This window comes from Lagopus leucura, unplaced genomic scaffold (assembly GCF_019238085.1).
Source record: "Lagopus leucura isolate 7727_CA_CO unplaced genomic scaffold, USGS_WTPT01 Super-Scaffold_100033, whole genome shotgun sequence".
In the NCBI taxonomy this organism is placed as follows: domain Eukaryota; kingdom Metazoa; phylum Chordata; class Aves; order Galliformes; family Phasianidae; genus Lagopus; species Lagopus leucura.
Genome location: NW_024962282.1, coordinates 634,592 through 657,532, shown reverse-complemented (window position 1 = coordinate 657,532; position 22,941 = coordinate 634,592). Strand labels below are relative to the sequence as shown.

At 36.9% G+C, this 22,941-nt stretch overlaps 1 protein-coding gene across 2 annotated transcripts in view; it reads right to left on the bottom strand.

Annotated features, from left to right (window-relative positions):
- Positions 1-7,814: 7,814 nt before the first annotated feature.
- Positions 7,815-22,941, bottom strand: part of USH1C (USH1 protein network component harmonin) — a 44,683-nt gene continuing 29,556 nt past the window's right edge. For both annotated transcript variants that reach the window (XM_042882160.1, XM_042882161.1), the window contains exons 16-21: positions 13,847-13,888; positions 13,498-13,551; positions 13,278-13,377; positions 11,622-11,731; positions 10,867-10,922; positions 7,815-9,177 (exon numbers count right to left, since the gene is read on the bottom strand). In XM_042882160.1, coding sequence (XP_042738094.1) covers positions 9,165-9,177; positions 10,867-10,922; positions 11,622-11,731; positions 13,278-13,377; positions 13,498-13,551; positions 13,847-13,888 — 375 coding nt within the window. In that variant the 3' untranslated portion in view covers positions 7,815-9,164. The remainder of the gene's footprint in view (positions 9,178-10,866; positions 10,923-11,621; positions 11,732-13,277; positions 13,378-13,497; positions 13,552-13,846; positions 13,889-22,941) is intronic.

The window sequence follows — 22,941 nt, the reverse complement described above, 5'->3', positions numbered from 1 at the left end:
AAAAAGTAATGAAAATTTACTTACTAGTTTATAATTTAATTCCTAAGCTAATGAGACCTGTTTTGTTTTTTTTTTTTTCCATGAAAATTTTAAGCAGAAGCTTATTATCTCTTAGAAAGCACAGTGTTGGTATCCATTGTTTTGGAAGCTTTGTATGTAGTGTGCAACTCTGCTGTCTGGTGGTAGGAAGTCTTGTGTCCTCACACCAAATAGTGCACAGCCTCAGTCTTCACATCAGCCAGAGGTTCACCACTCTGGGCAGGGAATATTTGTGTTTCAGTCTGTTGTGGAATCAAGTGGTTTCTGTCAAAGAAGAAATTAAGATTGCTTCAACACTTCCCCCAGCTAATGCAACTTGGCACTACTCTTTGCTCTCAATAACAGGAAAATAACATTTAATGTTAGTGTTGTCCACAAAAATGGTGAGAAGCTGAATATCAAACTCACAAATCAGTGAGCACTGACAAAACTAAAATAGGGCAAAAAATGCAGCATCAAGGGAGCTAAAACTGTTTGCAAATTTGAGTCACATTCCATCACTTTTTTTTTTTTTTTTTTTTTTTTCCAAAAAAAAGAAAGAGGAAAAATTCTAAATATGTGTTGGGTGATTTTTAATTTATTTATTTACTTTGAGGGAATGAAATAAGTGGAAGTTTTCATTCAATAACAGTTTCCCCTCCCCACCTGGGATTTGACATTTTTCTATGAAAAAAATAACATTTTTTTTTTTATTTAACTCCCACCGATTCTGTGAAGCAGTCAGCCACTGAACTGGAAAAAAAATTAGCACCAAGAATTTGCCCTTGTTTGACAAGAAATCGACGTGCCATCTGACAGATATGTGCTGTGGCCCCTAAAGTTCCTGAGAGATGAAGATCAGTTCATCAGAGGATCAAACAGCAGCTTTGTTGCAGACTTCCATTTCAACTGCTGCTAAAACCAGCTCAACATATTAAAAAAAAAAAAAAAGTGGGGTGGAACCACTTGAGGACCAGGGCAAAGAATAATGGCAGGAATCTTCCACTAATAGGAGTCACCAATAAGTTAAAGCAACAATGTAGACAGCTCTACAAAGCAAACAAGGAGTCAGAAGTGCAGTTGTACTGCTGTTATGTCCAGCTGGGATGTGAGGAACTGTGCAGCAGGCTCACATGCAGGATCAGTGCCACAGGAAAATTGGGCCTCTTCCTGCTGCTACAGCTCAACAAGACCAGGGAACATTTACCAATCTAGCAATCTCATGGCAATGCAAAGCTCATGCCTGTGATTTATAAATGACAGCTACTCTTAGCTCAAAGGTGAGATAAGGAAAAGCAACAACCCAACATGTATGTCAATGATTTACAGGCCGGTTCAGCCCACATTAAGACCAGCCAATGACAGTTATTTTTGTAGACTGAAAACTGGCTTCCATCAGAGGGGTGAGGCTATTTGTTCAGCATCCATCAACAGCTTGTCCTTGGGAGTCAGGGTGTATAGTTCCAAGGGTACAGTGTTAGAAACCTCAGCTGTTTAGGCTAATGTCGTAGTAACGTGCTAGGAATAACAGAAGACTTACGGAATGATCCTGTTAGGATACTTTCAATTCTTAATGCACTCTTACAATTCAGAATTCCTTAAGTGACTGAATCAAGGGGTGGGCACAAGTTGTGGATATTCACAGAACCGAGTTGGAAGGGACCCTTGAAGGCCATCTAGTCCAACTCTCCTGCAAAGAACAGGGAACTAACAGCTACATCAGGTGCTCAGAACACTGTCCAGCCTGATCTTCAGTGTCTCTAGGAGCAGGGCATCCTCCACCTGTCTGGGCAACCTGATTCCAGTGCTTCATTACCCTAATTGTTAACAACGTTTTCTTTATATCCAGTATAAATCTCCCCTCTTTCAGCTTGAAACCATTTCCCCTTGTCTCATCACAACAGATCCTGCTAAAGAGTTTGTCCCCTTCTTTCCAATAGACCCCCTTTAGATACTGAAAGGCCACTGTCAGATCTCCCCAGAGCCTTTTCTTCTTCAGGCTGAACAGACCCAGCTCTCAGCATGTCCTCATATGGGAAATATTCCATCCCTTGCATCATTTTTGTGGCCATAGGTTAGCATTAATATATTATGCACTGCATTTAAAAGCTGCAAGTTTTTGTTTGTTTGTTTGTTTTGAATGAATAAGAGAAGGGCTTTGTACAGCTACAGCATCCCTCCATCCCTCTAAAATGTACCTTGGCATAGAAAGTGCTGAAAAAGAGAAAGATTCATTTCCAGCAGCATTTAAAATAAAATACTACAGCTAATCCTATTCTTATGCACAATTGTTTCCTCTGTGAAATCTCTTGAGGGAAAAAAAAAAAAAGATATAAAGATGGGAGGCTGTTTAAGATGCAATAAATGTGCACCATTATCATACAAATAGAGTTGTAAACAACTCTAGGTATTCAGTGCACTACGGGATGTAAAGCGACTGCCCATTTCTCTATAAGAACTGCTCTCAGGAATTGTTAGCTTTAAAAAACAAGTTGGAAAATCTGTTTTTTCTGACTCTAGCTGTGAAAATAACACTGTTCCCTCACAATGCTTACGTTCTGTATTATGTATCTCTTAAGAGAATATACTCCCTCGATGTTGATAAATGTTTTCTTTCCACAGCAATTATACGTTCCACTGTTTCACTCTATAGCTTTAGTGAAGAAAACAGCCCTGGCTCTCACTGTAACCAAGGTTAATTTACAGTGTGCTAAAACAGTAAAAGAGCTTCAAAATTGCACACAATTGTGATTGATAAAGCTAAAATCATACTGAGGCCATAACTGGAATTCACAAGTAACATGAATGAATGTTGTTTTGGGTTTTATATCATGATGAGGGCATGATTCTCAGACCCTATTCTTACTATTTCCAATTCTTTGTTTTACTCATGATTATAAATAGCCTGTCTCAGAATGTTTTCTGTTAGTTATGTTTGTTTTCCGCGATAAGAAGGGCAGTGTAAAAGTTAATGGAAAAATTCAGCATGTCTTCTTTTTGTCAGTCCAAATGTGAAAGTTGATGTCATGCACTGGTGTTCAGCCACCGAAGTTTTCATGTGTAATCATCTGCAGTCTATGTTTTCACATACAGGATAACAGCAGTGCAGTGAGGAAAATGAGAACAACCGCATCCAACCAGTTCTCACATGTGGCAGGGATGCATCCTCAGTACAAACTCAATGTAACTGGCCAGAACAGGAAGTTCCCAATCCTCAAACTGGCCAGGGATTCTTTAACAGATGCAAAACTTCCAATTCTATCAGATGGGATATCAGCATGTCACAATGAGCACTGTCCATTTCCCTATTTGCCTCTATTTTGGAGCCATGAAGACTACAGATACTAGAAGATGAGAAATGGATCGTGCTAGAATTAGATATAAACTTTGTCTTCATCTGCTACGTTGGCAACACAGCTCACTACACTGAGTCATTGCTCTGTGATTAAGAGAATACATCAATAATGAGTTAGGTATACTTCAGACATATCTGCTCACTTGCACCTGGGTTTAGACACACCATTAGTAAAGGCAGCACAGTTAATTCTGTAATTTAGAAAGTATATCACTTTTTTGTTTGGTGAGAGGTACAGGATTGTCAATTAGAAAAAAATTAAAGCTTTACTGCAACACTGCAGTAATATAGGTTTAATAGTTACAAGTACACTAAGCAACTTAATACACTGAGACAGCTTTGCACTGCCAACAGTCCAACCACAAAATATGCTCAACCCATTTTAATCTTGCAATCAAATCCTTGAATAAGACAAATATTACAGATTACCTGTACCCACCTGTGAATCCTGAAATCACTGCTGAAACATATGTTGGATGACAAATACATTTGTTGCAACAGCCCTTCTCTCATTCTGGACTTCATTTATACCTTAATAATTTTCAGTTAGGATCAGTCTAAAGCATGCTGACTTATAATTTCTTTGAAAATAGAAAATGCACACATACCCAAGGTATGAGCTATGTGATGGGGAAGCTGCCCTCCCCTGTGTAATGCTATAATGAGACAGAAAGTACCACAGTAATAGCACAGTGGCAAAGTCTTTGGCTGCAGCAAATGAGAACGAGCCCAAGTACAGCAGCTGCGGAGCAGAAATGAAGGAAAAGAGCTACTGACCTTTGGAAGGCCTCAGGTACAGAGCAATCCCTAGCAAGAGATGCCCTTGCCTCCACTGCCAACCCTTATATGCGGTCTGGGAAGGGGCAGATCCTGGCTTCACCCTTTCTGGTCCCTGAGGTACTTTGCATACACCTGAGCTCCCTGGCTGGCCCTGCCTTCCCACCAGGTGATCAATCACTGCTTCATGCCATGACTTAGCATTTCCACTACAACCTACGTGAAGGAAAAAACTACCTGGACTTGTGAAAACAATAAACAGAACACCTCAATTACTTCAGTTTCTTTTAACCAACTACAACATCTGTATGAACAGTCAATTATAAGTGACTGCTCTGAACTGGAACAATCTCACCCACCTTGAGGAGCTCTTCAGTTCTCAATTCCTATTATGCTAATCCTAATATTCCTATTATCAATCCTAGTGCTGTCTGATTTTCAGTAGAAACAGCACGCAGCTCCTTCTGTCTTACCTGCTTGACGGTTCACACTTAGGAATCCACTTAAACACAATTCTTTGTGAACAATGAAAATGGAAACCCACATCTTTCTTCCTCTTTCTTTCTCTGATCTCCCTTGCTGATGGAATTGTTGCTGATTAGACAATATTCCTTGTTCACTCTCCTCTGAAAATTTTGATGTTTATACTAGGAAATAAAGGTAACAAAAAGAGACTGCTACTTGAAAAATTCAGTTTGAGAGGATAACCCTCAGAAGTTATTTCATACTGTCAAGAAAATACTCAGCAGGAGAGTTGGATCAAAGCTTAATTTTGTGCCCAGTGTTACTAAAGAACATTTTCTATCTGTTCTTATTTACATTTTCTCTGCTGGGTGGCAGTAATGGTTAAAAACCTCAAGCTGTTTGCCAGCATCAATACATAATACCAGTCCCCCTCTTGCTAAAGCATCCAGGACTGCTTAGGGGAAAGGGGACAGAATTATGTCAGAAAATAGCAACTTCTGAAAGGATAGGAGGAAGCTTTCCCTAAACAATCTTTTCCTCTCCCTTCCCTATTGTTTAGAATATTCCCAGACCTCAGAAGAAGTTTTCTGATTTCTATCTGTACTCGATTTGTTGGGAATATCTCAGTCTCTCAAACTTTCTTTTAAGCACCACATAAACAAAACGGCTATCACTACTGAAGTATAATGAGATCTGCTGTCATCTAGAAGTGAAATGGTGAGAAAAGATAAAAGGAGGTTAAGCCAGGAAAGTGGGCAGTTGTGGTCAGGGGAAGGAATAACTTCTAAAGATTATCTGAGAAAATGAAAAGGGTCAGAAATACATCATGTATACATCAGATGCCACATTTTTTTTCATATAGACACGCAGTTGGAGTTGAATACTCCAGCCACTGAGACTTAGAGCTGCCAGGCTGCAATGTACCTGATAGAAATTAATTCCTTAAAACTTCATTCTAGTGGTTGCTCACATCAGTACAGTTCCTGGGGTTGAAAGATGACTGAGAGTTCCACAACAGCTACTCTGACTCTGAGCCTGTTTTATCAATTCAAGGTCAAAATACAGCAAGCATGTAACAGCTACTGCATACAAAACTCTTTTCAACCACATATACACACTTTGACATTAAACTATGGTTCTCAGTTCTGTTTTCAGTGCAAAAGAGTGTTTAGATTATTTATATTCAGAGATTAAAGATCACACTTGCAAAGTGCTGAGATTATTTGTTACGTGTGCTATTGAAATTGGTTAGAAAGTATACTGTTGGTATGCACCCTCAAGCATATGAATTTGTATATGCATATAGGTTTTGTTTTTTTTTTAAATCTTTAAAATGTACTTGGATGTTTTATGGTTATGTGATAAATAATAGCTAATTGGAATTTCTTAGAGTGGCAGAATGCCAGCAATAAACAGATCAAAGATTTCCCAATGCTAGTGTCCATGAATATTAAGCAATGACATTTCCTACTCTGTAGTGAGTGTCATGATTCTGGTCATGAATCCATAAGGATTCATTTTGTGTTTCCTGCATACAGGCACGCACAGGCTCACAGAGCAGATGTGAAAGAGAAGACTAATGCAATTCTTCCTCCAGTTCAGCAACTGTCAGGGTACTCTGAAGTCGACTCTGTGACTGACACAGCCAAAAAATTCCTGAGAGAATAAGAAAGACTATTAACAGCTCTGAGAAACCTCTTCCTCTGAGTAATTATCCCATAGAGACAGTGGGTCTTAGCCATCTTAACCAAACAAACAGTTCTGAGAAACTAAACATGTTCTCTTCAAGATTACAGTGAATGAAAAAAAAAAAAGCATGTTGTGTTAAAAGCAGTTTGAAGCATATGTGCTTCCATCAGTGAAACACTTGGAGCTCTTCCTGCTTTGTGCATCAGATCAGAGTTTCCATACTCCCAAAGGAAACAAAGCATTGGCTGAATAAAAGAGAAAGCCCCATTTTACTCTACTGTTACCTTTTCACAGCTGGTTTGATCAAACAGGAGTGAGGCATGGGCACACGCAGTGACTGTTACAGCCACCAGGAAACAGTGCAGTGGCAACTCAAATGGGCAGCTGTTCTATGTCTGGGACATGCTGGTCATACCCATCAAAGGAACCAAAAAGGGAAGTTGTTTCAAAAACTGTATTGCTTTGTCCAACTCTTTGAGCTTGCTGGCAAATGAAAGATGTGATCTAGTCCCAGAGCAATGAAAGCCATTAATAAAGCAAAAATCTACCTGACTGAAGGCTTAAGTAAGATTTCAGAAATAATAGCCTTTTTCATTAAAAATCAAAAAACCAAAAAAACAGACAACAACACAAAACACTCCTTACATTGTCATCTCAACAGAGGGTGAATGCACACAGTAACATTTACTTAGGTATATATGAAGTAATGAGCAGTAATTGTTTCCTCAGCTGCCTCTCACGCATTTTAAGCTGTATCCAAGCAAGAAAGTCAACGGGTAGACTGGGAAAAGTAAGACAGTTTTGTGCTACAACTCAACTGTTGGTCCTCCCACAGATTTCAGATTTCTCAGCTCAGTTTTCTGTGCTCCTTTACTCTCTGGAAAAGCATCAGCGAAAACACTTCTGGTCTCTAAGGTTTCTGTGTTATGTTTCTTATGTTCCAAGACAATGATTAGTACAACCAAACATTGGTTGCAAGCTGAAGTTCACTACTGGTGCATTACTGTGGTTCTATTTGCTGCTAATAACATTAGAGCATCTCCTAAGAGAACATCTTGTAGCATCACTCATTTGCATTGTCATAGTGTGCAGATGGTCACAGAACATAGGCAAGCAGGAACCAGAGCAGGAGGAATACATCCTGCTTGAATTTCTCCTCTAGTGCTAATTGTAATGCATTTGGGTTAGTTTTTTTGTTTCTGAAGTCTACAGCTCTGGGTGGACACATCCAAAGATGTAGCAAGGGAAATATAAGGGAGCAGCTGCACTTAGCAGCATGCCAACTACCAAGTGAGCAGATCTGCCCATTAAAAAAAAAATCTATAAAATGTTACTGCAGCTCAGACTAATGACAATTCATTTCTGTGCAGAGTGAGTTCTCTTTTGAAATTTACGAGGTTGGCATTTTGATGCAAATACATTTGTTATTAAACAACAACTGAAATCTATGCACTTCAGCAGATTAGCTATTAATACAATGTACAAATTCACAAAGAGGAAGCAACACTTCTTTTCCATTTGGCATATGCAATTTTATTTCTGGATTAGTTGTGAGAATTACAGAATTAAAACTTTTAAAAGTTTAACATGTGTACCCTGCCTGACAAACTAATTGGCATACTGGAATAATACTGCAAATAAAATGAAGTCAACAAAATTATTTATCTCTATATAAGCACAGAGTTCTCAGAAATGTAATTGTTACTTTTCTGTGTTACAGAAAGGAGGGCTTCCAAATGTTGAAGAAGCAAGACTTCAGAGTGAAACTGATAAGCCAAAGAACTATGAACTTCGGATCTTACTAGTCCAGGTAAGAAAAATCTACACACAATATGAGCAACCATATACAAACAGGCAAATACAAGGAAAGAAGAAAGGCAACTGCATTTCCAAGGGGACACACTGACAATATAAAGAAATGACTAAGTCTACAACTGTAATCAGACTTCCTTATAGTCAGGCAAATATAGATTCTAAGGTCTGAAGACAATTTCTTAAGCAGAAGACCATCACCAACAATGAAATTGTATGCTTTCTGACTACACAAGTTAGTTGTGTGTAGATTTACTGAGCACAAAGTACACAACAAGACTGTGATTCAGACCCAAATGTTCCTAACTCTGTTATGGACCAATAGAAATATACATTAGCATAACTGACTGCACACAGTGATGTTGCTGGACTACCTGCTTGATATTTATTTTGCTGGTAGAGTATTCTTTATATCATATAAGCATCACCAAAATTATTCCAAATAACACTAGCACAGCTGGTATAGCTAGTATAGAGGATCTTCCACAGGCAGGATTTTCACAATCAAAACAACTCAAAACCAAGCTACAGAAATGTACATTACAAGGATATCAGTGAGAACAGAAATTACCCATATACATCCCAATCCCCTGTGGAAAATCACTATATAGAGAGTAAAAATATAGTCCTTCTCGCACCCAAACTACCCTGTGGATGTGTAACCACAAACGTTGCATGTGGGAAAAGACATCTGTGATCTATCTTCATCTGTCATTTTAGTGTCTATTTCCAGGAAAACTGCAAGATAATTTTTGATATTTGTCTTCTAAAAATAAAGAAAAATATGTATTTTGAGTTCTCACAGATAAAGCTGTGTTCACTGGCAGCCCTTCTCAGTGCAATTTAAACAATTACTTTGCTGTATGTCTGAAGAATTACTTGAAATTAATCATATAACCCAAGGAATATGAAGTTCAATCTGCAGATTCCAATTGTTCATGTTTCTTTAAAATAAAAACGTATTTCATGTGACTTTCGATTTTCTATGGAATTCCAGAGCAGCAGGTTTGTTCAGGGAAAAGACCAAATTTCTCTTGGGTAGTCTTCTTTAAAAAAAGGTCCTTAAGAAAAAAAAAAAAAAAGAAACAGATACTGTTAGCTGAAGTGCAGTAAGAACAAAATTGTGTAACTAGATTTCAGTTGGCCAACTTTTATTTGCATTGTAGCAATTGATAAAACAAATACCACATGCAACAAGAAACCTTACTCTGGTTTTCCAGACATCTATGGCTCTACTTACAACTATTACAGTAGAGAGAAAACATTCATAGTATACTGAGCCTGTAAAGCATGGGTAATTTTGGGACAAATCAACAAAGGTGAGATTCAGTGAAAACCACACAGTTGTGATCAGTTGTTCAGAAGCACACTGCTGAAAAATACAAAAGAAAACTTGTTCTTTGGACAAGCCTTAACAAAGAAATACTTATATAGTTATGAATTCACAAAGCCACAGCAGTGGTCCACAGATGAGCAAAAAAAAACATTAGATTAATACTAATCATTTAGGCAGAGCCTATTTATTTTATAGTCTGGCAGATGACGAACCAATTCTGTGGAGGATCTCCAGAGGACATTACAAATACTCATTTTTTTAGTAGGATAGGCATGGCAAAAGCCCAAAGAACACTCCAGCGTGGCAGAAACAAAGTGGAGCGTAGCATGCAATGCGCAAGCAGGCACAAGCTTGAAATATAATGCGGCCCCAAAATGGACAGTCATGTTAACCCGGGTCTGGCTATTCACCATGAGGGAACACTGCAGTGGCTACAGCTGCAGGAGATACCCTTGTCTGTACACAGGTGCACTGCCTTCAAAAACCTTTCTGTGTGTGTTGGGACTGACTGCTGAGGTGGGGATAGTAGGGCTAAATATACAAAATATGAAAACAACAGAAAAATAATGACAGTTATTAAACATCAAACAATTTTACAGCAGTTTTCAGATGGTGTTAGTCAGTAAAACTACACTGATTTACAGCAAGCAATAACTGGTATTCTACATAGAACAAGATTTGGGGCTAACAGTGCCCGTAAATCTTTCCTCCACCATTTTATTTAGTGGCAATGATATCTTGAAATCGTTTTAATCATTGCTTTAATCAAGCAACAAAACCTTAGTTTTGCTTTTTAAACTTTGTCCAATATAAAACAAGTTATATCGACTTGATAACTGCGTCACTCTATGTCGTGGATTCTTGTTTCATACCTGCACTGACTATCAAAACAAACAAACAAACAAAAAATCATCAAACCAAAGCAAAGCAACAACAAAAACAATGAAAAAACCCAACCCCACCATTAGAGATAGTAACTGTGATCTAATATAAAATAAAGGCTGAAAAAAACACCAAAGGAAAAAAAACAAAAGCCCACACCACAGAATCAAACATCTCACTGCAATGAGGAATGCTTATGGACATTTGTTTATCCAGATTCCAAACGAAGATCCATTGCATTGTATTAAGTGATCCAGATTTGAGATCAGCAATTTCTCACCCCAAATTCCTTCAACTCTAAACCAAAAGCGTAAGAGTGTAGTCATGTACACCCAAATTTGAGATTCATCATTTTGAGAACTCTGAGAACCACTGCTGATAGCTACTTGTAACTAACAAATTAGCAACCATGTGATGCAAAAGGTTATATAGTCCACAGTAAATGAATACATTAAGCACTATCTGTCCCATAAAAAGCATACTGTTGTTACTAGTCTTTTAATCCCCACAAAAAGAAAGCTTATGTACTTACATTTCATCATCATATTCCTTTGGAGGTGACACTGCAATGACTAAGTCAATCCAATCCTGCAACAGAAATGAACAGGAAATGTGTGCTGCTAAACATTCATTTTAGAGGTGTTTAATGGACAACCATGAAATATCAGACAGATGATCAGAAAGACAATCTATTCCTGGAAAGCCACAGGGAAAAGGGAGCCTAAGGAGATGCCTGGTCCTCTAAAATACAGTTTCAAGATAGAGCTGTTTGATTTTTATCCTAAAATTAAAGAAAAAATTTACTGGTCTTGCAATAAGCTTTCAAAAAAAAAAAAAAAAAAATCATTCTAAGTATCATACTATGTTTGGTCATTTTACCAATTAATACAGTTCAGTACTGTAGCCAAAGTGCCCTGTTGCTATTTGCACATTTAGAAATCAAAGATTAGATAAGCTATTATCAAAGTTCAGATCAGCATCCAAATAATTTTCAATATTAAAGAGAGATTCCACAGATAAAAGTATTACAGTCACTCAGAATGTAATGTGTTTAAGTACAAATCTGATGTGTGGCTGTCATAAATTTTTGGAATAAATTACAGGCAAGACTTTCAGAGTTGTTGTATACCAATATCACCCACACATTTCAACTCACTCTAGTGATATGGCATACTGGTACTTTTGACATTTTCAACTTTACTTCTATTGCCGTGACAACATTGTGAAAGAAAAATACACAATACACAGAGTTACAGGTAGAATGGAAAAGTATTCCCACATACTTACACCACCCATATTCCAAGCATTTGCCAGAGTTGCTTGTGCTTCTGCCAGCCTGCAGTCAATTACTATCTTGCCATTTACAGCCAGTATTTCATCCCCTTTCACTATGCCTCCTGGTGACAGACGAACATGGCATACATACACATTATCAAAATAACATCTGCGACAGACGTTGGGTATTTATGCAGTACTGAGTATGATGATTATTATTAACTAGATGTGAGAGCCAACACTGAAAGTGGACACATTGTATGGGGACTGCTGAATCACAGCCTGAACCTCTGATTGATCACCTGAGGCAAGCAATTCACCTCTGCTGCTGGAAGGGGTGGAGCCTGGCTGCACCTCTCCTAGACCCATTTAAGAACTGACTACCAGTGGGGAAGTATCTCTTCTGGAGATCTGCTCCACTGGAGTTGCTTGTGTGAGTTCAGGATAGGGTGAGTGTTCTTTTCTGCTCTAGTGTAATAACTACATAAACCAAGCTCTCAGATATACTATATCATTTGTATATTCATTGATTAAACACACGTGCATTATCTACAGGCAAAAACAAAAGGAATTAGCCAAGAAGTTTAGGAAGACTTTCTGTAGTAACAGTTTGCCTATCTGGGCAATATATCCATACTCCCTGTAAAGTGTGGTTGATTGTAGTCTGCTACCATTATTAAGAGCAGCATTACTTAAAAACCTGGATGTCTAAGTGGTGTTTGTCAAGGCTTTACAGGACTCCCATTCCTTTCCAAAAGTGTGTGTCATCTCTAGTTCTTTAAACTTATTTTGGTTTGCTAATCTAGTCAGCTAATTGGGACTGGGTTTGAGGAGGGGAAAGATACATGGTAAGGGGTCAGACTCAGCTATGAAGAGAGGTCAACAACAGGGAGGAGTCAAAGAAAAACAGAGCACCTGAAAAAGAGACTAAGGGGCTGAGAGCTTTTCAGAGTAAAGTGATTTGAACACGTCTGTGGCTGGGACAAAGTCATAGAAGGCAATCTAAGGAGATGTCCTGTCCATCTACCTGTTCATCAACATGGTTCTCAAGGTTAGGATGTGAGAGACCAACCCAAAGGAGCATACCCTCCAGTTATGCATGTTCTCATGGCTTTCAGAGCTAAGCTGTCAGAAGGCCTTTAGATGGATTTTGGGAGTAAAGACATGTTTTACAAAACAAATTACCATTGGAAGTAACACTAAGAACAAAGCTAAACAATGTAGTACAGCTATTAGCTAGCATCTGCTTTGCATATTAATGTAATTACAAATGTACTTGTTTGAGAAGTGTGAAATAATGAAGACCAAATTTGACTTTCTTTAATGAACAGAATAAGTGATTTTTTGATATACAACTAGAAAAAGGGGAATCCTTGAGAACAGCTCTACATTTTTGGTCCATGTTATTACAGTTTTTACCATGATAAAAACACAAGAGTGACTATTTCTTAAAGACAGTTTTTAAAATTTATATATTTATCAGCTTATCAACACTTTTCAAACCGTGAACCTCTCTTTGTGCTGCTCTTAGAGCACAGACAGAATTGGTTGCCTTGGACAGTCTAAGTGAGCTTCTCAGTAACAGCTATAGCTCTGAAGTCAGCTAAGAGATCAGCCAGTGCGAGAAGCCACTTTGCAGCAATGCTCAAATTCCCCATTGTTACTCACCATGTTTGTCTGCAGCACCACCCTCATAGATTGCAGATACAACTATCTTTCCAACAGGAGAATCAATTCCTCCCTCAACTGCAAGGTCTAATGATCCTTCCTATTGAACAAGAGTTTTAGTGAAGAAGCTGTGAATTTTTGCTTAATCTTTCATTCTTTCCTGTAAACATACTTTGCTTATATGAACTCTTTAAGTATCAATCAGTGAGGTAGTATTTACCTTTCTAATGCGTAAGAGGCGTACGTCTTTTCCCACAATCTGCTCTGGAGTAAACTATAAAAATACATTGTTAGTTATTTCCATCTCAGCAACGTAAAACAAGCTGATCTATGTAGTTGACTGGTGAAAAGGGTCTTTTGCCTCCTCTAGAATAGTCTTAGAGGAAGAGCAGAACACTCGCGTATTTTTCCAGTAAGAAATCTTCCTTTCATAAGGTCTAGAAGAAACAGACAAAGTCCAGCAAGCCAGCAAGAAAGACTATTACCCCTCCTAGGCCTTATAATCAAGGATGTTTGTATTTTTCCAGTGTATATTATATTAAAATAAGATGTATGAATTCTCTCCTTACCATTGAATGTGGATCAAAGTCTTCCACATATTTCTGGAAGCCCTGTGAATAAAATAAGACAGTTATAGAAACATGTGCATGAGCCTCACATTAAACACACAAACTCCATTTTAGCTATTAATGAGAAAACATAATTCTGTAAGATAAGAAAAAAGACTGTAAATGGAGAAAAGCACAGAAAGGTAGCAAATAGTCTGTCCTGACAGTCAGAAGAGATTTTAAAACCTTACAGTAAGTCAGCAGTTAGAACTGGCCACACTATGGAACAATTTTGAGGACCTGTTTACTACTCTTACTGGTTCCTTTCTACACCTGATGGAGCTGAACATATTTATCACAGGAGAATATGTTCTGCCATGTTCTTCTAAGTAACCTTTCTTGGGACTGTCTTCACGTTGGGCACTGTTTTACACTGACAGAAGTGACATTGTGATTTGCACATCACCAGCTCTGCTCCATGAACTCTAAGTTGTAAGACCAGACTCAAACTCTTTCGTTCCTCCTCTTCACGGCATTTCAGGGAGTTGGTTGCAGACCATGAGCAAACAAAGGACAAAAACCAAATTTGTTTGTATGCAGTTTTGCAGAGAATTGAGAGTCCGCATCTTAGTATTTAAGTAAGAATTGGTTGTGCTGCACTTATGAACTGCTACTTTTGGTGAACTAAATATTTGCAGTTTGATCACAGGCTTCAAATGAGGACAGAATTTCATCTTATGGGAAAAAAAAAATCATTCATGATTTTAGAAAGCAGATTAGTATTACAAACACTTTTTCTAAACTGGAAGAGACATTTTACAATGATAGTTAGCTAAATAGCTAACTAATAGCTGAATTTGTAGAGATCTCTGGTACAATTGTTGAAGTAGACATCTATGGTCTTGGAGCAAACAACTTAGAGGAAAGGACTCCAATCTCAGCCAAGTCACTAATTCATTACGTAATGTAAAGCAAGTCATTGAACTCTTTGTCCCAAGTCATCCTCACAGAAAACAGATGTTGCCCTTGAAGAAAATTTTCCTGGGAAAGCCACTTTTAAGCAGGACAAAAACTAAAACTTCACAACAAAAAAAACCTACAAATGAAGAAATTACATGATCTGGATTCAACAAATGTACAAATACAGCCATGATAAAATGAACACATCCTCTGAACAAGTGTCATAAATTTACAGTGTAGGCAGCGCACACAGTATGCAAGCAAGGGCTAATAAACCAAGCAATACTAACTGGAAACCACTGGGCTATTTCTGCATCCCACACATTACAGGGGAAAGTTATGAACATCCCTGACAATATTGTCAATTACAAGAACATTCAAAGGAATAAATATCTGTAGAATACAGAAGATTAAAATGTTTGTCTACACTGAAACAACTGTCTGGACTTCTAGATGAAAGTTGATGCTGCTGCTTTGAATGGAAAAATAATTTTTTTTCTAAGAGCACATAAGCCAATGGCATGCTCTGATTGACATAAGGAGAAAAGAAGAATTAAAACATACTAATATTCAGTTTCAATCAAAGTCTTCATGTTTGATTTGCTATCTCAGTTGAATCCAGTTCTCCATTCTGACTAAGCGTTCAGCTCATGCCATCTGAAGTCACCTGAATCCTCAGTGGGTCTGTTCATCAAAATTGATCTTCTCAAATGGACACTTGAAAGATCTTATTAAGTTAGCATATGTATGGTGGACAATCTTGTCTGGGGGGAGTTTTTCAGTGGAGTAATTAAAATCTTAAATATTTGACATTTTGCTAGCATTTCACATGTTAACTTGACTGCACCTATGAGACAGCTCTAATTCATCATTTTCACAAGGATACATAATGGTTAACCTTGAAGTTCTCAAAAAAATCATTTTTATTTTCCTTCTTCTGCATTACAATTTCACTTATCTGGAAAAGGTGCCCATGTAATGATTCTACATATTAATTGACCCATGTTGAATATCAAGAAAGACTAAAACTAAACAAAAGAAGGAAAAAGTCATGACTGATCTTCATGCTTTGCCAAAGGTTCACCTTGTGAGCTTACAACTTTGCCTCAACACTTCCATATAATGTGATAATGCACATAACTTAGCTTGCACTAGTAAAGCTGTTTTGGATGGAAAATGGCACCTTTAACAGCAGCAGAAAACTTAAGCACAAAGTTCACTTGACAGCACAATCTATTAAAACAGAGCAGTCAACCAAAGAGGGGGAGATGGAAGTTTTAGCACTATGGTTATTTAAAGCTGCACAGAGGAAGGCAATAAATACAATAATATGGTAGAAAGTCCTACAAAATATGTATACATTACATATATATTATATATATAATGCTATATGAATAGGTGCTTTCCACCATCAGTGCCTCTGATTTCCTACCAACAACTACGTCATGATAATAGATTTATTTGTTTAACTAAGAAAATATTTTATTACTGAAAGCATTGTAACTGGAAGCTAAAAGAGGAAAAAAAACAGCTGAAGGAATATATTTTTAAAAAACCACCCAATCTCAGGACATTTATCAGTGTTCAACAGTCTTAAATATTGTGTTATGTAAGTAGCTACAAGATGGTTCAACCTGAAGCTCCTGTCTAGGCTACAGAAGCCACATGCACACTCTGCAATCTTACCAAGGCTAGCAGTTTTCATGCACTAGTGCTGCCTTAAGTCCTCTGTTTTAGAAACTGAGCAACAGGATTAGAAAAGAGGGTTTAAAATCTGCAACCAGTCAAAAGAAGTACCACACAAAACATGGAAAATGTTATTTTACTTGTTTTTTGTTAGATCTAAATGATGAATTGTAAACCACCATCCTTTTAAACATCTCTTGTGGCTGCAAAAGAAAGAACACGGCCAAACCAGGTATTAACTCCTTGCTGTAGACAAATATCACCTGATAACAAGAACTCAATGTTTTTTTGCTCTTCTTGGGACTGAATCATACTTGCACTTTTTAGTATATGGTCCCTACACAACTGCAAGTGAGAGACTACACATAGCAAAATGATATCAAATCATAAAGGAACTATGTAGGTAGTGCACATTTCCATATCCCAAAACTGTCGAGCCCCTTCCCAGCCACTTAACAACAAGGAATAATTTTTTTCTGTTCAGATGATCTCGTTGTAACTATGGTTAACAACTGAAATTTCTGACTATGTCTTATTGCTGCTACATCTGATACACTTTAGCTGCAGTCCTGCAGAATCAAGCTTCACATCTTGCAAGAAAAGCTTAAATATTAACTGTTCCTTTCCAAAAATCCATATCAAACCACAGTGGAGCTCAGGAGAGAAATCATTCACAATTGCATCAAGGCCTTCTAACACAAAAACAGATGTTTGTGATAGCTGGGAGAGAAGACTAGTATCCATGTTGGTTTTGCCCCTCTGAAAACCTTACCGCTGAATCACAGCCATCCTCCCCTGTTCTCTGAACCAAAACTTAACTAGCCTTGCCATGAGTGTATTTTCATTCGCTCCAGCACTATGGAGCCACACAGTTGAAACTGATTTTGATCCAGAGAGCTCTATGCATTCCAGGCCACATTCAACATTTAATTTCCACCCGTCACTTTATAAGTGAAAATAATTTCATTTTCATGAAATATTAAGAAACCTGGAAATCCTAGCCTGAATTCAGTTACTATAAAGATTTAAGTATCAACAGTCATCAAAGCTCCTGGATAACAGGAGATTTGGAAAGTTTTACCCATTCTTGCAAATACATATATGTATAGATACATATACACGCACACACTATATATGCAAACATTACATATATAAAAAAATATATAATATATAAAATATATATGCATGCATTCTATTCACAACATATAAGACAGAGTCCGTGCAAGTCTTATTTTACATACTACTGCTGTGGCTTCAAATGCAGCCAGGATGAATAACTCTTATAGCATTAAGATATAAATAGAGCAAAGAGGTAACTGGTCTGCAAAAACAATTCACAGACAGATGTTTTTCTCAAAGTCCTATTAGAATATTACTCTCAATGAAACTGTGATCTTCCAACTCATGTAAGGCAGTTGAGGAATCAGGATTACTGATATCTGAAACATTTTAGTACTCTTGTGGTCTGGACAGTGTGCATAGATGCATAACAAATGGTAAGAAATTTCCCTATGAGAATGAATCTTATTGCCAGTTTGTCACACTAACTGTACACAACGACAATAAACAAAACAATATTTCCATTTTATATCAAGACCTTCTCATCACGCACAAGTATTACCAAATTTTCATACCACTTAATATTTCCGTATCAGGTATTTATTTTTCAACTTTTGATTGTATTAACTGTAGATTATGCCTTTTACACTTTTTAATCCTCCTCTGTGGAATTTCAAATTGCACAGAAGTTATAAATTTCTAAACATAAATATAATGGAAGTTCCTTGCATACAACTGAAGGAAATAACTATGCTAGAATGATTTTTATCTTTTTTTCAAGCTCATCCATCTGCCTCATCTTGAGCAACTTACAAAACCTGCTTTAATTTTTCATTTCAATCTATTTATAATAGAGAAGTTTCACAGCAAATATGTCTATAGAAGAGCTGATTTGATAGCATTTGAATCTTTTCAAACTTAATTGGGAAAGTAGAGGAACAATTGTGGAAGAAAGTAACAGAAAAATCCATCCCATTGTCACAAAATACAGCTACGAATGCTGTGCATATCATTTATTGTCAGATATAGCATAAGCTTTTAATTAAATGAATGGAATGCAAATGTGATGTTTTGTGCTACATGAAAAGCTCACACTACAATATACAGCCCTCCTCTTGTAACTGTGTACATATATATGCACACATCTACACACATACATATAATTGACACATAACACCAATGGTAACAAAACAAGCCAAAATTATCCTCAATAATAACGTTGTAACTACTGATTTCTCCATCAGTTATCTTAGATGAAATTTCTGGGCTGATGTGTGGGAGTTACCACTTGCCATAACAGTATTTCCTTCTTTTCAGAAAGCCATAGCTTATCTTCCCTCATAAAACAGTTCTTGAAGATGCTATATGTTTGGTCAATAATATTTATCTTCAGGTTTTCTTCTTCATTTATATTTGAAACAGATATTGGTAAAATAAAAAAGTACCTAACTGTGAATAGACTTTGCACCATCCATTTATTGATATCTAAGATACCAACATTGTTTTCTCTCTGCCAACAAAAGAATGAGATGCAGAGATACATTTCAAGTATATTTATGACTATTTACAGCAGAAAAAAAAAGCAGTATAATAAGCTTTTCACTATTTCATTTCTATTAAAAGGACCCATGAATTATGAAAATGCAAATCAATGCACGAACAAGTGAAAAAATAACATCTGCACACTCTCCTACAGAGATTAAGGTCTATATTGCTCTGTAATTCTACACAGTAGTGCAAAAACTGCCATTAATGTGACTCTTAGATTATGAACAACTGGAAAAATATCCTTTTGTACTTACCATTAGCGATTACTTGAAAGTCTATATGACTTTTACTTAGCAGAAAATGAGACAAGCACTGCTTCTTTGAGAAGAAATCAACAACAAATCCCACAGTACTGTAACATTCACAAGAAAATAAAAGCATTAAAAGGCTTACCAGGGCCTCTGATTTGATAGTTGGCCTGACCATAAGGTTTGGGTCAGGATGAAGCATGACTGGTTTAGAGATTATTGGTACCCCTGGATGTCGTTGGGTAGGTGGACTTGGAGCAAATTGCTATGGGGTTAATTTAAGATAATTACAATTTACAGCATAATTTATTATAAACCATAATTTCACCAAATACTCCAACATAGTTTATGGCAATGAATTTAATGATACTAATAGAGCAAAAGTCTTACACAAATATTTTAAATGAGATACTGTCAAAGTTAACAAATGAAAGCACAATTTCTCTTAAATACCAACTACAACTTTTTCCCTTAACTTTTGGCTTCACCAGCAAGATTATGGAAAATAATCTCATCTCTGCTTTTGGCATTCATCCCATTAAAGCAATGAACTGAATGAGAAACCACAGAAAAAATGCTAAAATCGAAAGCAAGAAGATAGAGATCTTAAAATGAAATTTTAACCGACCGGTGGCTAAATGGATTTACACAAGATGAAATTCAATAGGACTGTAGTGATTACCTTTCCACATAAATAACTTCAAGATAACTCAGAGTCAAGAACAAAGATTAGCTATGCTAACTACTCTACAAAGTACAGATGTCCAGAAGCATTTGAAATTTAATCATGCAGCTATGCGACTGATTCCACACTTTTTACTCAGTCAAAACTCCTACTGACGTCAAGTGTAGCTGTGCTCAAGTAAAAAGTTCAAAACTGAGCCCTGTGGGTTTAGTTTGACTTAACCCCAGTATCTCTCAGGACAGTCTTGTCAATGTTTCTCATCAGAAACATGGCCTATTCCAGATATTATTCACATGGTACATGCTGTATCTTCTAAAATTATTTGAATTGCTTCCAGTAAATTGTTTTATTTATTTATTTAAAAAATTTTTGGAACCAGTTCTTTGAAAGTCCCTCAATTAATGTTGCTTCCACTCCATAAAATATAGTATTACTTTCTGGTTTCAGAAGAGAGAGAAAGTTTACAGATTGACTTTGTTAAAGTCACACTGGAACTGAATAATTTCTCCTGGAGTTGCGCAACATGAAAAGTGCCTCAGAATGGGGGAACCTGACATCCGGTCATCCTAAATTAAAATCAATGCAAACACTGATGAAATAAATGCAGTTGTCCTCATGAAGAAGAAAAAAAGAGCTCACTTTGTAGCATGTAGCCATGATGTTTAAAATACAGCTCAGTCCCAGCTCTTTGTCTTAGCAGAAAAGCACTCTCACATGGTGAGCAGTGTAGAGACTTTGCATGGAACACACAAACTTTGACTGTATATGGTTGAAGATTTGAAATATGAAGTCTTCAGATCATTACAAGTCACTATCACTACCTGGCATTAGGTATCTTGTAACAGGATATAGACATATGACTGTAAGTGCCAAATTTGAAATAAATGAGCCATGCAGAGTGAGACCCTTAACCTTTCCTTTACGTTACCATTACACAGGAAACTCATAATACGACATTCATTATTAACAACACATGACATACCAGCGGACTGCTTGACACGGCAGACACTTTGCCAACGTGGGAGGTGTTTCTTACAACCTAAACAGTAGCAGACTTAGTACTGGGTTCAGGTAAAAATATACAGTTGCTAATAATCTTATGAAAGAGACCCTTTTATATGAGGTGTTTTAACAGCTAGTTGCCAAGAACATACTTGACAGGAAAATTCGTTCTTTTTGTCAGGTATTTGTTAGGAGCTGAATTTGAAATACAATGATCTTGGGGGAAAAATAGCACCAAAGAAAAGATTTACAGTTTTGAATAAAATGAGGAAAATATTCTTGGTGGACAACATGAAGTCTTCCTTAATTTTTGCTTTGGTTGGCATAAATGCAAGATGTTTCATTATTGAAATCAAACAAAATGTTTTTGTTTTACTTGCAGCATTTTTAAAGAAGAGGCAAGGAGAAGCTGTCCACCTTCTGATTTTACTATCATGTCTGATGCCCCATTAGCAATACTAGGTTACTGATAATACTGCCTATAAACAAAGCAGCTCTCGTTCAGTATTAGTAGTTTATTAAGAGCTTAGTTCTTTCCTTGTTTACACAGCTAATTATATTCAGTGAGAACTAGCCTACCATTACTGAAGGCTAGGTGATTTTTGTTGTTCTTGCCAGCTGTGTTTTTCTTTAATTACTGACCTTTTGCTCAAAGACATCTGGCAGTGAATAATTACCAGAAACACATATTGGAATATGTGAGTTTGAGGTTAGATCCAGTTTAGAAGCTCCTGTGTTACCTTTAAAAATCAGACCCTTAGCATTAGATGCACACGCACTTATTTGTGGACAACAAGGGACCTTTGTTATCCATAAGAACGTGCGACATCTCCATTTCAATGGATCTAGCATATTCTTGGCACATCAAACTTATAACCCACATAAGAGGAAGCACTGTAAGAAGATAATAATGAAATATATGTAGTTTGCATTAAGGCAATTATTCACATAATCTGCCAAGAAGTGATAAACTTGCATATCCTTTCTCACTTTAATCAAAATCACGCAAAAGCAGAAATCTAGTATTTCCAAGTAAAAATGCAAGAAAAAAAAAACAAGCAAACAACACACACAATAGTGCAATCAATAAATCCATGCAGGAAAAACAACATGTAGGAAAGACGTGACAATACAGGACCCTCTTTTGCTTTGAAAGAAACAATAATATTTTGGTACACAAATTGGAGTACACAAATCCCATCACAGTGCAAGAGAAAGTGCAATGCAGCAGCTGCCATTTCTCTCCTAGAATGAGATCTGGCACAAGATTTCTTACACATGTGATCCTCTTTTAGACTGAGATTGTAATAAAGTTGGAATATTCTGAATAAGAAATCGCTAGCTCTTTTGTGTCAGTAAAAAGTCAGCAAACCTGATTTACAGAAAGATCACCAACTCTTGTTCATTTAAAACTGCTTTACTGATAATTTATGCTGTGTTGAGGTTTTAAAAGTTGGGTCTTCTGATTTCAAGCTAATCCTCTTCTTCCAATCTTTGCAGCTAACAAACAAGCCTGATAAAATTTTAATGACTTTCAGAGCAGTGATTTTCACTACATAGATATTTTTTCTCAAACTTGAATTGAATTTGCTGCCTGACATTTTCTTTTTTAAACACATCCAAATATCTTTTTAACTATTACATTCTGCCCAACATATTTGCACGTGATGGGTCTGCAACACATGCAGGAAGGAGAGAACAAAGCCCTCTAGGCTTAAATTTCAAGAATAAATAATGAAACAACCTCTGGACTGCATTCACGGACTATCGAACAACAGAAACACTTCATTTATTTTAATGTTACAAATAGTAGACTGGCTGATCCAATAGATGAAGTAATAGTGGGTAATGGAACCAGGGAGGGAGGCCAAGCAGGGAAATGGTAGAGGCACGTGCATCCAAACAGATAATGAGGTCACCTGGGAAGC